At 48.5% G+C, this 13,407-nt stretch overlaps 1 protein-coding gene across 1 annotated transcript in view; it reads right to left on the bottom strand.

Moving 5' to 3' along the window:
• Nucleotides 1-5,573: 5,573 nt before the first annotated feature.
• ANAPC1 (anaphase promoting complex subunit 1) overlaps nt 5,574-13,407 on the bottom strand; it is a 98,772-nt gene continuing 90,938 nt past the window's right edge. Inside the window, exons 47-48 of the mRNA XM_062209850.1 lie at nt 8,470-8,604; nt 5,574-5,918 (exon numbers count right to left, since the gene is read on the bottom strand). Coding sequence (XP_062065834.1) covers nt 5,803-5,918; nt 8,470-8,604 — 251 coding nt within the window. The 3' untranslated portion in view covers nt 5,574-5,802. The remainder of the gene's footprint in view (nt 5,919-8,469; nt 8,605-13,407) is intronic.

The raw sequence follows: 13,407 nt of genomic DNA, 5'->3' as shown, positions 1-13,407 counted from the left end.
ACCACAGACAGGCAGCAGCTGCTTCCCTCGGACCCAGAGGCCCGGTGTGCCCTTCTCCCGGCTGCTGTTAGAGGCTCCAGGTGCCCAGGAGTCTTCCAGGATCTGTTGAGTCCTTTCTGCTGTGGGACAAGCAGGAAAGGAGGGGAACGGACACATGTGAGCTCCCGGGGGCCTCTCTTGGTCCTTAGATACAGCAAAGTAAAGCAGGTGTAGAATGTCCTGCCCAGAACCCCTGACGTGCTGCACCCCGGCTGGGAATGCAGGCGGCTGCTCTCTACGGCAGCGACCTGAACTGTCCAGGCAACCACGGGCCGTTCTCTGTGTACCGATAGGAATTCAAACAGCGAGGTTTCTGACAGTCCTTCATTTTAGAAAACAAGCTCTGTAAGAAAGCCACATGAGCTGGGCCCTTTGTAGCCACACACATGGTTTCCTGTCCACGTGGCACGTGGCTTTGTCGTACCTGTTGAGGCAGCACTGAAACACAGGGAGACCAGCCCTGCGGCTGTGAGGCCACCCCGGCTGGAGGGCGCAGGGTGCTAGGACTGCGGAGATGCTGGGGTCCCAGGGGAGCAGCTGAGGGTTGGGGGTAGAAAAGGAAAGTGAGCAGCACCCCAAGTGCGGGGAGGCCAGTGGCGCGGGCGAAAGTTCTACAAGCAAAGCCTGGGTCCTGAGAAGCGGACGGTGGAGGGGGTCAGGGGGGGCAGAGTTTACATCTGGGTCACGGCATCCCACAAGGCATCCCAGGGCTGGCTCAGGAATCACGCAGAAAGCATGTTGATCCAGGAGGCAGGTGGAGCACGCAGAGGACGCAAAAGCCTCCGCAAACCCGCCAGCGGCTCAGGGGCGGGGACACGTGTTGCCACTGGTAGTACCTTCCCGCAGTCGGGAATACCATCTACCCTGTATCTGCTGGGGCCAGCACAGGAGAGCCGTAATGGTTCAGCCTCCTCCAGGTTCCAGACTCACTCAGCATCTCCCGCTAGCAGATGCTTACCTGGCTGGCACCGCAGGGGAATCGCAGTTCAAGGCCAAGGAGAAAGCTGAGGAGGCGGCAAGGATGTCCATGCACAGTGAGTAGCGAGATGATCCACAAACCAACTAGTGCAGAGGACAGGGGAGTTGGGAATGAGGCGACACTGCAGACGGCACCCTCACCTTGCCTGGGGATCTGCTACATGGACCACCCACACATATACTGGAGTAAAAGCAGGGGAGATACAGATTCGGCACCTCCTTGTAGACTTCACAAAATTTAGAATAAAGTTCTCATCTTAAAATTCTAATTTCATGTTATAATGTACCACACAAGCCAGAAGGAAGTATTTTTAGTTGAGAAAAAGAAAAAAACATTTTTTTTTATTTAGTGAATATAAATTTCCAAAGTACAGCTTATGGATTACAAAGGCTTCCCCCCCCCCACAACCCACCCCCCGCAACCCTCCCCCTTCCCACTCACTCTCCCCCTCCAGTCCCATCAAGATTCATTTTCAATTCTCTTTATATATAGAAAATCAGTTTAGTATATATATATAGATTCCAACAGTTTGCCCTCCCATAGCAACACAAAGTGAAAAAAATACTGTTGGAGTAGTAGTTATAGCATTAAATAACAGTTTACATCACATTAATGACCGAGATTCTGCAAAATAATTTAAAAAAAAAAAAGATTATTTTTCTATGTAATTTCCAATTTAAAAAACCAAGGTTTTGTTGTTTTTTTTTTCATTTTCAATTATCTTTATATACAGGAGATCGCTTCAGTATATACTAAGTAAAGATTTCATTAGTTTGCACCCACACATAACCACAAAGTGTAAGAATATTGTTTCAGTACTAGCTATATCATTACTTCACCTTGGACAACCTAATAAGGAGAGATCCCACATGGGACGTAAGTACACAGTGACTCCTGATGTTGTTTTAACAATTTAACACTCTTGTTAATGGCGTCAGTAGTAAAAGAAAATTTTAAGAGGGTTATGTGACTAAGAAAGCATCACAGGGACTAGGTCAATGATTCTAAGGCCAAGAAATTATCCAAAGGCCTTTGTTTTTCCAAAGATGCGCAGAGGAAGAAGAGTTCATTTGTCAGCTTTTCAAATGTGTTCATGAATCAACCAGGTCCCTTTCACTTGCATCCGGGCACTGCCTCCTTCTAAAAAGGCAGGCAGGAATGATGGGGCTCAGGGGTGGTGGAGGCAGTGGTTGGGAAGCCCAGCCTGGTGACGGTTGATAGGGGAGTGATGCAGCTTTGGGACAGCCACCTCCCCGAGCCTCAAGGGGTCTCCACTGTAGGATGAGGAGCAGGACCAGATGCCATCTAAGGGGTCTTCCGGGCTGACGGTTGTCGCAGGTGCCTGATCAACGGGTTCCCCTTGCCTGGGAGTCCGGCCCCTCCTCGGCAGCCTCTACTCCTCATCCTGGCCTCTTTCATCCATGCACTCAAGAGGACTGTGGCCAGGCCGGTCCACGCAAACCCCAAGGATCATTTTTGGGATTTTTCATTTGAAAGCATTTTTCTGTAGCTTGTGATCGTAATAGGGGGCTCCTGGGCGGCCCTTGTAGGCAGCAAGAGACTGAGCACGGTGCCTGTGTGTGGAGGCCTCTGGCCCAGTGTACTCATCAGGGCAGCCGCTGCTCCAGCCTCCCCTCCACTGCCTTCCACTGCTACTTACTTGAAAACAGCACGTACTAGAGACACAGACGTGATCAGATTCTGCCCCTTCCCCCAGTTTGGGGAGCTCTCCACAGTCATACAGTTCCCACAAAATTGGTATCAGAATGGGGCAACTCTGAGGGGCGGGACCGCCCCGGACTTCCCTCAGAATCAACACCCACCCACTCTTCTGCAGTTCCTGCCCCAGCTCCCATGTGCCCTGGCTTCTATTCCAAATCCTGGCTCCCACGCTCACCTGTGCACTCAGCCCAAATGCTGGCCTCCCACCGAGCGGTCTGCGTTGTGATCTCCAGACTGAGATGAGAAACCTCCACTTCTTGCATCCTCGGGGATGTCAGGAGACCCTGTGAGCTGGGTCAGGCCTCCCACTGTAAGCCATGCAGTGCCCTGGATTCCAGACCAAGGGTGGCACGGTGGCCTAGTTTACAATCAGGCACAAAGGGCCCGTTCTGCGGGGTTTAAGCCAACAGTCTCCTGCTAAGGCCTGGTGTGTATGCCTTGGCGTGGCTACTGAGCTCCCAACTCCACCTCTGTGTGAGAGCTTCAAAGGGCAGGCACAGATGCCAGTGACCACCGGAGAAGAAAGGGTGATCTCTGAGGGTATGTGTGCTTGTATTGCAGAGGTCATTTCATTCTGGCTATGGAAGCAATGACACGTATTTCTGTCTTTGCAACAGAAAAGACAAGACAGGGGACTGCTAGTAACATAGCAGAGGTTACTGACCTCTCCAGCATCAGCCTTCCCTCCCCACGGTGGACAGGAGGCGGAGCAGTGTGATGACTTCTGGCCTGCGGACTGTAACTGGAAGTGACCGGCGCCGCTTCTGGGCTAGCACCTCCCAGCCTGCGCGGTTCTCCAGCTCTTCGTGCCTGAGGCTCTGAGGAGGCTGGCAAGAGTACACGCTCGTGATCTGAGGGCCTGTGCCTGGACTTGGTTTCTCCGATGATCCTAGCATGCCTGCCCCAGGGCAGACTGCCCAGAAAGTGCTCTTTGCAACCTGCCGGCTAATCCCGACACCAACAAATGCGATTTCCAGATGTCCGCAGTCTTTCTGTATGCCCCTTTTTATTTTTTATTTTATTTTTTTGACAGGCAGAGTGGATAGTGAAAGAGAGAGACAGAGAGAAAGGTGTTCCTTTGCCGTTGGTTCACCCTCCAATGGCCGCCGCGGCCAGCACGCTGCGGCCGGCGCACCGTGCTGATCCGAAGCCAGGAGCCAGGTGCTTCTCCAGGTCTCCCATGGGCCATCCTCCACTGCACTCCCTGGCCACAGCAGAGAGCTGGACTGGAAGAGGGGCAACCGGGACAGGATCGGTGCCCCGACTGGGACTAGAACCCGGTGTGCCGGCGCCGCAAGGCGGAGGATCAGCCTAGTGAGCCGCGGCGCCGGCCTGTATGCCCCTTTTTAAAGCCTGGCCTGCTTTTGTTGACAGTGTGCTACTGACAGTTCTCCCCAGCGTGTGAGTTAGTATATGTGTAAATATCTGTCCCTCGAGTCGTCGCTTATTCAGGGGACAGCACACAACCGACCATAAATAACTGAGACTGGCACAGCAGCAGCTGTCCGGACACTGAGTTCTTTAAGTCTTGATTCAAAGGCATTTTCAGAATCTATCAGTTAATTTTTCTCTTTTATTTTTGGTTAGAAGAAAACCTATGTAAGTGTGAAAGCAAGCACCTCTGTTGGCCTCTCAGTCAGCCACAGTGGGAGCAAGCCTGGGGGCAGGCACGACAGTGAAACACCGAGCGTCTGGAAGGAGCGACTCTGCCCAAGGTGCACGCCTCCTGAGCGAAGGCTCTCCTGCAGAGGCCGCCCCGCGTGGGCCACTGCCAGAGCTGCGAGGGAAACACTTTTCCGCTTCAGCTTGTACGCAAAGACTCAAACAGCACAATTGCAGATGTGGAGAAAATAGGAAGTCGATGGATGAAGCTCGTGCAGCTTCTGGTCCCGCTGCGATCAGAAGCCCAGGGCGCCAGTCAGAATCTGGACAGCCGGGAGCCGCCTTCCTCCTGCACTAGGGACTTGAGCTGGAGACGCCCTTCTGTGAGTGTCTTTCATCAACATCTCATCTGGAAACTGATGGACGTTCTCTAAATCCTGGCTAGAAACGGGCTATCCTTTGTTTTAAACCACAATCTCTGAAGACCCTCCAGTGAGAACTTCACATTTTATCTATTCACAACAGACTTCACATATGAGTTTGCTTGGGCTACCATAACAAAACACTACCTGCTGGGGAGGCCTTAAAGAACACAAATGTGCTTCTCACAGTGGGGGCTGCAGGTCAGGGCGGAGGAGGTGCCGGCTGACAGGGTTCCTGGAGAGGCACTCCTGGCTTCTCGTGGTGCCCTCCCATGGCACAGACCCACAGAGACAAGAATCCGGCTCTCTCCTCTTCTTATAAAGCCACCAATTCTCCTGCATTAGGGCTCCATCCTTAGGGCTTCATTTAACCTTAGTTTCTCCTGCAAGCCTGTCTCCAAACAGTTGTGCTGGAGTTTGGGACTTCAACATACAATTCTGGTGGGACACAATTCAGTCCATACAACTTCATGCTGGACAATTTTGCACTGGGGTGTCACTCTCCTTTCTCCTGTTTGAGGTTCTCACACCTCAGAATGCCTGGCACTGTCACAGGAGGGACAAACGATCTGACAGGACAATTGTGACATGTTAGGAAACATGCAAGTTCTGCAGCTCCTGCTGCCACAAGTGAGACGTCATGGCGCAGCTTCCTTCAAAACTCTGCCCTGTGTGGCGGCCACCTCGCCAACACCACCGCCCGTCAGGGGCTCTACACACCCACACCCGCCCCAGCACGCACCGTCTGTTCCCTCAAGTCCAAAACTAAAGCAACCATCCAGAGTTCTGAAAACAAACCCAAAAAATTTATTTACAAAAAGTAATTTTAACTCAATTTTATATGCCATACAATGTTAAATGACAGCGACAGAGTCTCTGGAATATTTAAAACACATAGATTTTAAAATACACTGAGGCTTGTGCAGCTCATCTCCCTCTAGTTATATTATACAACTTATAAATGCTTCATCAGCTGTGATGTTTGGTCATATTTCTGTGCTGAAGCCTCATTTAAAGGTGAGTTGCCCACCAGAAATGTCACATCACCATCGGCTGTGGATTTCCAAGCAGCAAAGGAGCCAGTCGTAGCAAAGCTCGCACAGGCATTTTCAGCTGCTTAAATTTGAAGAGCAGCTCAGCAAAGCTTGTGCTTCCTAAAGAAACAGAAATGAAGGAAAAGGTCACATCACTGAATAAATTATACAACCCCTCTCAAGGAAACGGCAGAAACACAGTTTTAAAGCAGACATTCTTCCCTTTGAGAACAATCAGCCAAAGACAATATTTAAATGATGAAATTTTCCTCATGCAATGATAAGAATCTAAACATATCGGGGCAGGCACTGTGGCACACTAGGTTAATCCTCTGCCTGCGGCACCGGCATCCCATATGGGTGCTGGGTTCTAGTTCTGGTGGCTCCTCTTCCAGTCCAGCTCTCTGCTGTGGCCTGGGAGTGCAGTGGAGGATGGCCCAAGTGCTTGGGCCCTGCACCCGCATGGGAGACCAGGAAGAAGATCAGCGCGGTGCTGGCTGTGGTGGCCTTTTGGGGGGTGAACCAGTGGAAGGAAGACTTTTCTCTCTCACTGTCTAGAACTCTACCTGTCAAATAAATAAAAAGTTTAAAAAAAAATCTAAACATATCTATCCTGTTACTTCAGAAAGTAAGACAGTTATATGTGAAATCTTTATAATACTGTTTAATTATAGAAGGTAAAACTAGTACCTTCTATTACTACTTAAGTGACTTCTGATTGGTTCTTATATTTTAATTCCTAATTCATGCACTCAATTTTTTTACCTAAAACAAAGAATACGGGCTGCAGATGAGCAACAGAGAAGTTGCTCCAGCTTCTCACTCCAGGAAGCACTGATTCTCAGCCCTAGAACTGATGACGAGTGCAGCCTGGGCAACCTGGAGTTTGAAAGCTGCCCAAGGAGAGGGCACTGTGCCTCAGTGCATCAGGCTGTCCCTTGTGATGCCGGGACCCCACAGCCAGAGTGCTGGTGTGAGTCCCAGGTGCTCCACTTCCGATCCAGCTCCCTGCTGGCAGGCCTGGGAAAGCAGCAGGTAAAGGCCCAAGTCCTTGGGTCCCTGCCATCCATGCTGGAGACACAGAGGGAGTTCCTGGCTTCTGGCTTTGGACTGGCCCAGCCCTGACTGTTGCAGCCATTTGGGGAGTAAACCAATGGATGTAAGATATCTTACTCTCTCTCTGCCTTTCAAATAAATAAAATATTTAAAAGAGAAAGATAGTGAAAGAGATACAAATAAAGATGCTCATAACTCATCATTTTATTATTCAGTTTACTGGACAAACTGTTGCTGTATTCTAAAGAACAGGTAAGTGCTAACATTATTATTTTTTTTTTGACAGGCAGAGTTAAACAGTGAAAGAGACAGAAAAGTCTTCCTTTTCCGTTGGTTCACCCCCCAAATGGCCGCTATGGCCGGCACGCTGCACCAATCCAAAGCCAGGAGCCAGGTGCTTCCTCCTGGTCTCCCATGCGGGTACAGGGCCCAAGCACTTGGGCCATCCTCCACTGCCTTCCTGGGCCACAGCAGAGAGCTGGCCTGGAAGAGGGGCAACCGGGATAGAACCCGGTGCCCCAACTGGGAATAGAACCTGGGGTGCCAGCGCCACAGGCGGAGGATTAGCCAAGTGAGCTGCGGCACCGGCCAACATTATTTTTAAATCCTCTTATGAAAAAAGTCAAACACATACAAAATTAAGCACTTGTTCATTTAAAGCTTTACAATTTTAGGATTTAAGATTTTACACACACATACACACAAATAGATGTATATGGTAAAACCAGGATGGGCTTTGGCTAGCAGCTAAGATGCCACTTGTGACATTCACATCCCAGATCAGAGTGACTGGATTCAATTCCTGGCTCTGATTCCTGACTTCCGCTTCCCACGAATGCAGACCTGGGATACAGCAGTAATGGCTCAAGTTGATTGGGTTCCTGCCACCCACATGGGGGACCTGGATTGAGTTCTAGGCTCCTGGCTTTACTGAGGGCATTTGAGGAGTAAACCAGCACATAGGAGTGCTTTCTGTCTGTCTCTATCTTGCAAATAAAATAAAGACAGGATCTTACAAGAAAAAAAAATTGAAAACTGTAGTTTAAAAACGAATAGGTGCCAGCCCTGTGGCACAGTGGTTACACCGCTCCTGTGAGGTGATGCTGGTACCCCATATGAGCATGGGCTTGAGTCCTGTTATTCTACTCCCGATCCAGCTCCATGCTCATGTGCCTAGGATACACGAACGGAGTTCCAGGCTCCTGGGTACTGCAGCTATCTGAGGGAGTGAGTCACCAGATGGAAGATCTCTCTCTCTCCCCATCCCTCTGTAACTCTGCCTTTCAAATAAATCCATAAATCTTTTAAAAAATGGATTGACAGAGAAGAATAATATGAACATCTAGTCTAATGGCGCAGACCAGTGTTTGGGGTTCTATGAAGAATCCATCCTTGGGTGACTATAAATGAAAGTTTACACATGTGTAAAGTTGACAGGTTCTTTTTTTTTTTTTTTTTTTTTTTTTTTTTCAGAAAAAACTCTCAGCAATGCCAATGAATCATTAATGAAGAACCAGAGAACATAACTCAATAGAAATTTTTCCTACCAAGAAAGTAAAAACCTAAGGCTATTGGTAATGGAGGTCCTGAAAAGAAGCTTTCATTATGCAAGTACCTTCTAGTGCCACAGACGGCAGGTGGCGTGGAGCAGGCACCGAGTGGTAGACGAGGAAGCAGGCCAGCATGCTCAGCTGAGATTCCTCGAAGGGCTGCCCACTGAGGTAGGCGTGCACACACATGTCACCCCCGGCTGTGGAAGAAAAACAAATGCAATGGAAGCAACTGACAGCGGAACAAGAGGCCCAGGGATACCTGAATGTAATTACTCTGCCATCAAGAGTTTCTGCGCACTTGTCATTTATCAACCAGGTACTATGCTGTGCACTGAGGCTACTGCAGCAAACTAGACTAAGCACCTGTTACTGCAGAGTTTGGCCTGTTCTGGAGTGAGAAAGATGACATAAATAAGGACACAAACAAATGTGTAACTACAAGTGCTAAGTGTCATAAAGGCGTAGCAGTCACTGTGGTGATCTCCCAGACAACTTGTTACCACCCTTCCCTCCACTGTGTGACATTTGAGGGGCTGACCTCAGCTCCAAGACTAGATCTCAAACTTCACTGTCCATCAGAGTCACTGAGAGGACTTAGTAACACACAGGCAGGCCCCAACCCCAGAATTTCTGACTCACTAGCTCTGGGGTGGGACTAGAAACACTGCATTTCTAAAGTAAGTCCCCCTGTGATGTTGCTGCCGAACCAGGAACCACTGAGAACCACTGCCATAGGTAATCAAGGCAATCTCATTTCCCTGACACAGTGATTAGCTGAGGGAAACCTCAACACGGTAGATGGAGTGAGCTGTAAAGTCCGCTGAACACAACAGTTAGGAAGTTAGTCTCCTGGGAGGTGAAAACACTTGGTGGGCGGGCACTGTGGGGATAGCAGGTAAAGCCACCACCTGTAGTGCTGGTATCCCATATGGCCATGGTTTGAGCCCTGGCTGCTCCACTTCCAATCCAGTTCTCTGCTATGGCCTGAGAAAGCAGCAGAGGATGGTTCAAGTCCATGAGCCCCTCCCTGCACTCATGTGGGAGACCTGGAAGAAGCTCCTGGCTCCTGGCTTTGGATCAGCCCAGCCCTGGCTGTTGCAGTCATTTGGGGAGTGAACTAGCAGATGAAAGATCTCTCTGTGTGTAGCTGATTTTCAAATAAGTAAATCTTAAAAAAAAAAAAGGGGGGGGGGGGGAGAAAAAGAAGAAAGAAAAAAAAGAAAAAGAAACACTTGGGATTTGGGGAGCAGTAGAGAAAGAGAAATTAAAGGAGACGAGAAGAGATCCTTCAACAGCCTATTAAGAAGGGAAGCAAGGCCGGCGCCGCGGCTCAATAGGCTAATCCTCTGCCTTGCGGCGCAGGCACACCGGGTTCTAGTCCTGGTCGGGGCGCTGGATTCTGTCCCGGTTGCCCCTCTTCCAGTCCAGCTCTCTGCTGTGGCCCAGGAGTGCAGTGGAGGATGGCCCAAGTGCTTGGGCCCTGCACCCCATGGGAGACCAGGAGAAGCACCTGGCTCCTGCCATCGGATCAGCGTGGTGCACCGGCCGCAGCACGCCAGCCGCAGTGGCCATTGGAGGGTGAACCAACGGCAAAAGGAAGACCTTTCTCTCTGTCTCTCTCTCTCACTATCCACTCTGCCTGTCAAAAAATAAAATAAAATAGGCCGGCGCCGTGGCTCAACAGGCTAATCCTCCGCCTTGCGGCGCCAGCACACTGGGTTCTAGTCCCGGTCGGGGCACCGATCCTGTCCTGGTTGCCCCTCTTCCAGGCCAGCTCTCTGCTGTGGCCAGGGAGTGCAGTGGAGGATGGCCCAAGTGTTTGGGCTCTGCACCCCATGGGAGACCAGGATAAGCACCTGGCTCCTGCCATCGGAACAGCGCGGTGCGCCGGCCGCAGCGCGCTACCGCGGCGGCCATTGGAGGGTGAACCAACGGCAAAAGGAAGACCTTTCTCTCTGTCTCTCTCTCACTGTCCACTCTGCCTGTCAAAATAAATAAATAAATAAATAAATAAAAAAAGAAGGACAAGCACAGTGGTTCCCAGCTCCCCTCTAATGGCTTTCCCTCGCCTGCCAGGTTTTCGTTTCACTGACTTGGCCCTAGTGTTTTTCAGTTTCACTAACTCTGCTCCTACTTGCTTACTTTGGGTTTACTTTCCTTTTCTTTTTCTAGCTTCTTGAAGTAAAAACTTAAGATTATTGATTTGAGACCTCTCTTCTTTTATATTTTAAACATTTAACACTATAAATTTGGCTTTAGCCAGGAAGACACTACACTAGTTTCAAAGCTGATTATAAACCTACAGCAATGGAGGTGGGCACCCAGCACAGCGGCGGAGACATGACTTGGGAAGCATCCTGTGTTAGAGGGCCTGGCTTCGAGTCCCAGCTCCACTGGCAACTGCAGCTTCCTGCTAACGTGCACCCTGGGAGGCACAGGTGACGACTCAAGTACTTGGTCCCTGCCACGCATGTGGGAGCCCCAGACAGCTCAGCCCCTGGCTTCAGCCTGGCTGTTTCAGACATTTAGGGAGTGTACCAGTGGATGGAAGATCTCTGTGTTTCTCTCTCTTTCTCTTCCCCCACCTTCCCCCATTCCCGCCTTTAAAATAAAAAATAAAAATTAAATAATAATAAAAACAAAACCACCACAAACCTACAGTAATGAAGACAATGTGGCACTGGCACAAGGAGAGACAGATCAACAGTACAGACTGACTCCAGACACAAACTCACACTTTGTAGTCGACCAATTTTCAGCAAAGGCACTACAGCAATTCAATGAGAAAGAAATGCCTTTTCCACAAATGGTCCTAAAAATAACTGTGTATCTATTTTTTTTAAAAAATGACCCTCAACTGCTACCTCACACCACATAAAAAGTTCATTTGAGATGAATCATATACATAATTATAAAAGCTGAAATTGTAAAGCTTTTAATAGAAAATATAACAAAAAGTTGTCATTAGCTGGAGTGGGAAAGACTTCTTTGAACTCAGAAAAAATAACCATAAAACAAACTGAGAAACTAGGTTTCATCATCAGGAATGCCAGTTCATCAGAAAATGTTTTCAAGAAAATGAACAGACAAGAAGAAAACATTTATGTTTAAGAAAAAACTTGTAGGGACCGGCGCTGTGGCATAGCAGATAAAGCCGCTGACTGCAGTGCCGTCATCCCATATGGGTGACTGCCAAGAGTTGGATCACTGGAAATGGACCTGCCCTGGAGTCGAAGGATGCCCAGGTCAGAGCCACAGATCTTATTGGCTCTAAGCTGAAAAGCCCTTCACTCAGCCCAACTTCCAAAGTGACCACTGCAGCTGAGGGGATGGTCAAGTAGGGTCAGCAACATTGCAGGCAGAACTGTAAATTTCTTGTTAGAGATGCCACCTGCCTTTACCTGGCCAGCTCTCCTCCCAGGCCAGCCAAGTAATGAAAGTCAACAGAGTGCCTTCCCCTAGGAGGTTCACACCTCCCTTAGGATGTACCCCATGTGAAGAGATAGATAGGTCTGGGCCTCTTAACTTACAAGGCCTAAAGCCCACCAGATTATTATCAAGCCCCTTCTATCAGGTTCTATTTGCCTCTCAATCAGAAAAATTACTTGTAGCTTAGACAGCACCTTTCTTAGCTCCTCTAATAATGACTCTGTCCTTTGTTCTAGACCCTGTCTAGTGCACTTGGGCCTCATTCCTTTGTAATCATAACCTCTACTCTACCACCAATGGCTCTACTCCCAACCTGTGTGTACTGATGGCCCACTTCCCCACTTAATGCTGTATAATTGTTCAAACCTGGTAAATGCCACTCTTAGGATCATTGGTTACTATCCTCACTCTGTCTTTTATGACCTTGTCTAAATATGAGCAGAGTCGGCAAACTTGGAAGGCTTCCATAGCCTTGGCAACTCATGACGAGAGCCTAGGGTGGTTACTGGCACCATAAACTAGAGTGTCAATTTGTTGGGTCAACAACAGGAGCCACTGTGCACTTGCTCCTCATGTGGGATCTCTGTCCTTAATGTACTGTACATTTTGATTTAATGCTATAATTAGTACACAAACAGTATGTTTCACTTTGTGTTTCTATATGGGTGAAAACTGTTGAAATCTTTATACTAAATTGATCTTCTGTATATAAAGAGAATTGAAAATGAATCTTGATGTGAATGGAAGGGGAGTGGGAGCGGGAGAGGGGAGGGTTGCGGGTGGGAGGGAAGTTATGGGAGGGGGAAGCCATTGTAATCCATAAGCTGTACACTGGAAATTTATATTCATTAAATAAAAGTTTAAAAAAAAAAAAAAAGAAAAAACTTGTAGGGACTGGCGCTGTGGCATAGCAGATAAAGCCGCTGACTGCAGTGCCGTCATCCCATATGGGTGCTGGTTCGTATCCTGGCTGCTACACTTCAGATCTAGCTCTCTGCTATAGCCTGGGAAAGCAGTAGAAGATGGCTCAAGACCGTGAACCCCTGCACCTGCGTGGGAAGACCCAGAAGAAGCTCCTGGCTCCGGATCGGTGCAGCTCCGGCCACTGTGGCAAATTGGGGAGTGAACCAGGGGATGGAAGACCTCTCCCTCTATCTCTTCCTCTCCTCTCTCTAACTCTGACTTTCAAATAAATAAGTAAATCTTTAAAGAAGAAAAAAAGAAAGAACTTGTAACTAGAATATTAAAAAGTCCTACAACTCAATAATCAAGACAACCAATTTTAAAAATGTATAAAAAGTTGAAAGACACCTTACAAAGTATATTAATAGCCAGTAAGCACAATAAATGTGCATTGGTTATTAAGGAAATGTACCTTACAATGATAATGAGATATGCATAATCATTATAATTAAAACCAATGATAGTGTCAAAAACTGCATGGCATTCCACTGCCAATGGGAAAGTAAAATGGCACAATTTGGAAAAAAAAATTAGGGTCATAATGGGTGAAGGTACAGCTGATACAAGAATGGCAGAATGTTCATTCGTTCTGAAACTCATGATAGGAT

Source organism: Lepus europaeus, chromosome 13, assembly GCF_033115175.1.
Source record: "Lepus europaeus isolate LE1 chromosome 13, mLepTim1.pri, whole genome shotgun sequence".
In the NCBI taxonomy this organism is placed as follows: Eukaryota; Metazoa; Chordata; class Mammalia; order Lagomorpha; family Leporidae; genus Lepus; species Lepus europaeus.
The sequence above is the reverse complement of the archived record's forward strand: the minus strand, read 5'-3'. Positions and strand labels throughout refer to the sequence as shown.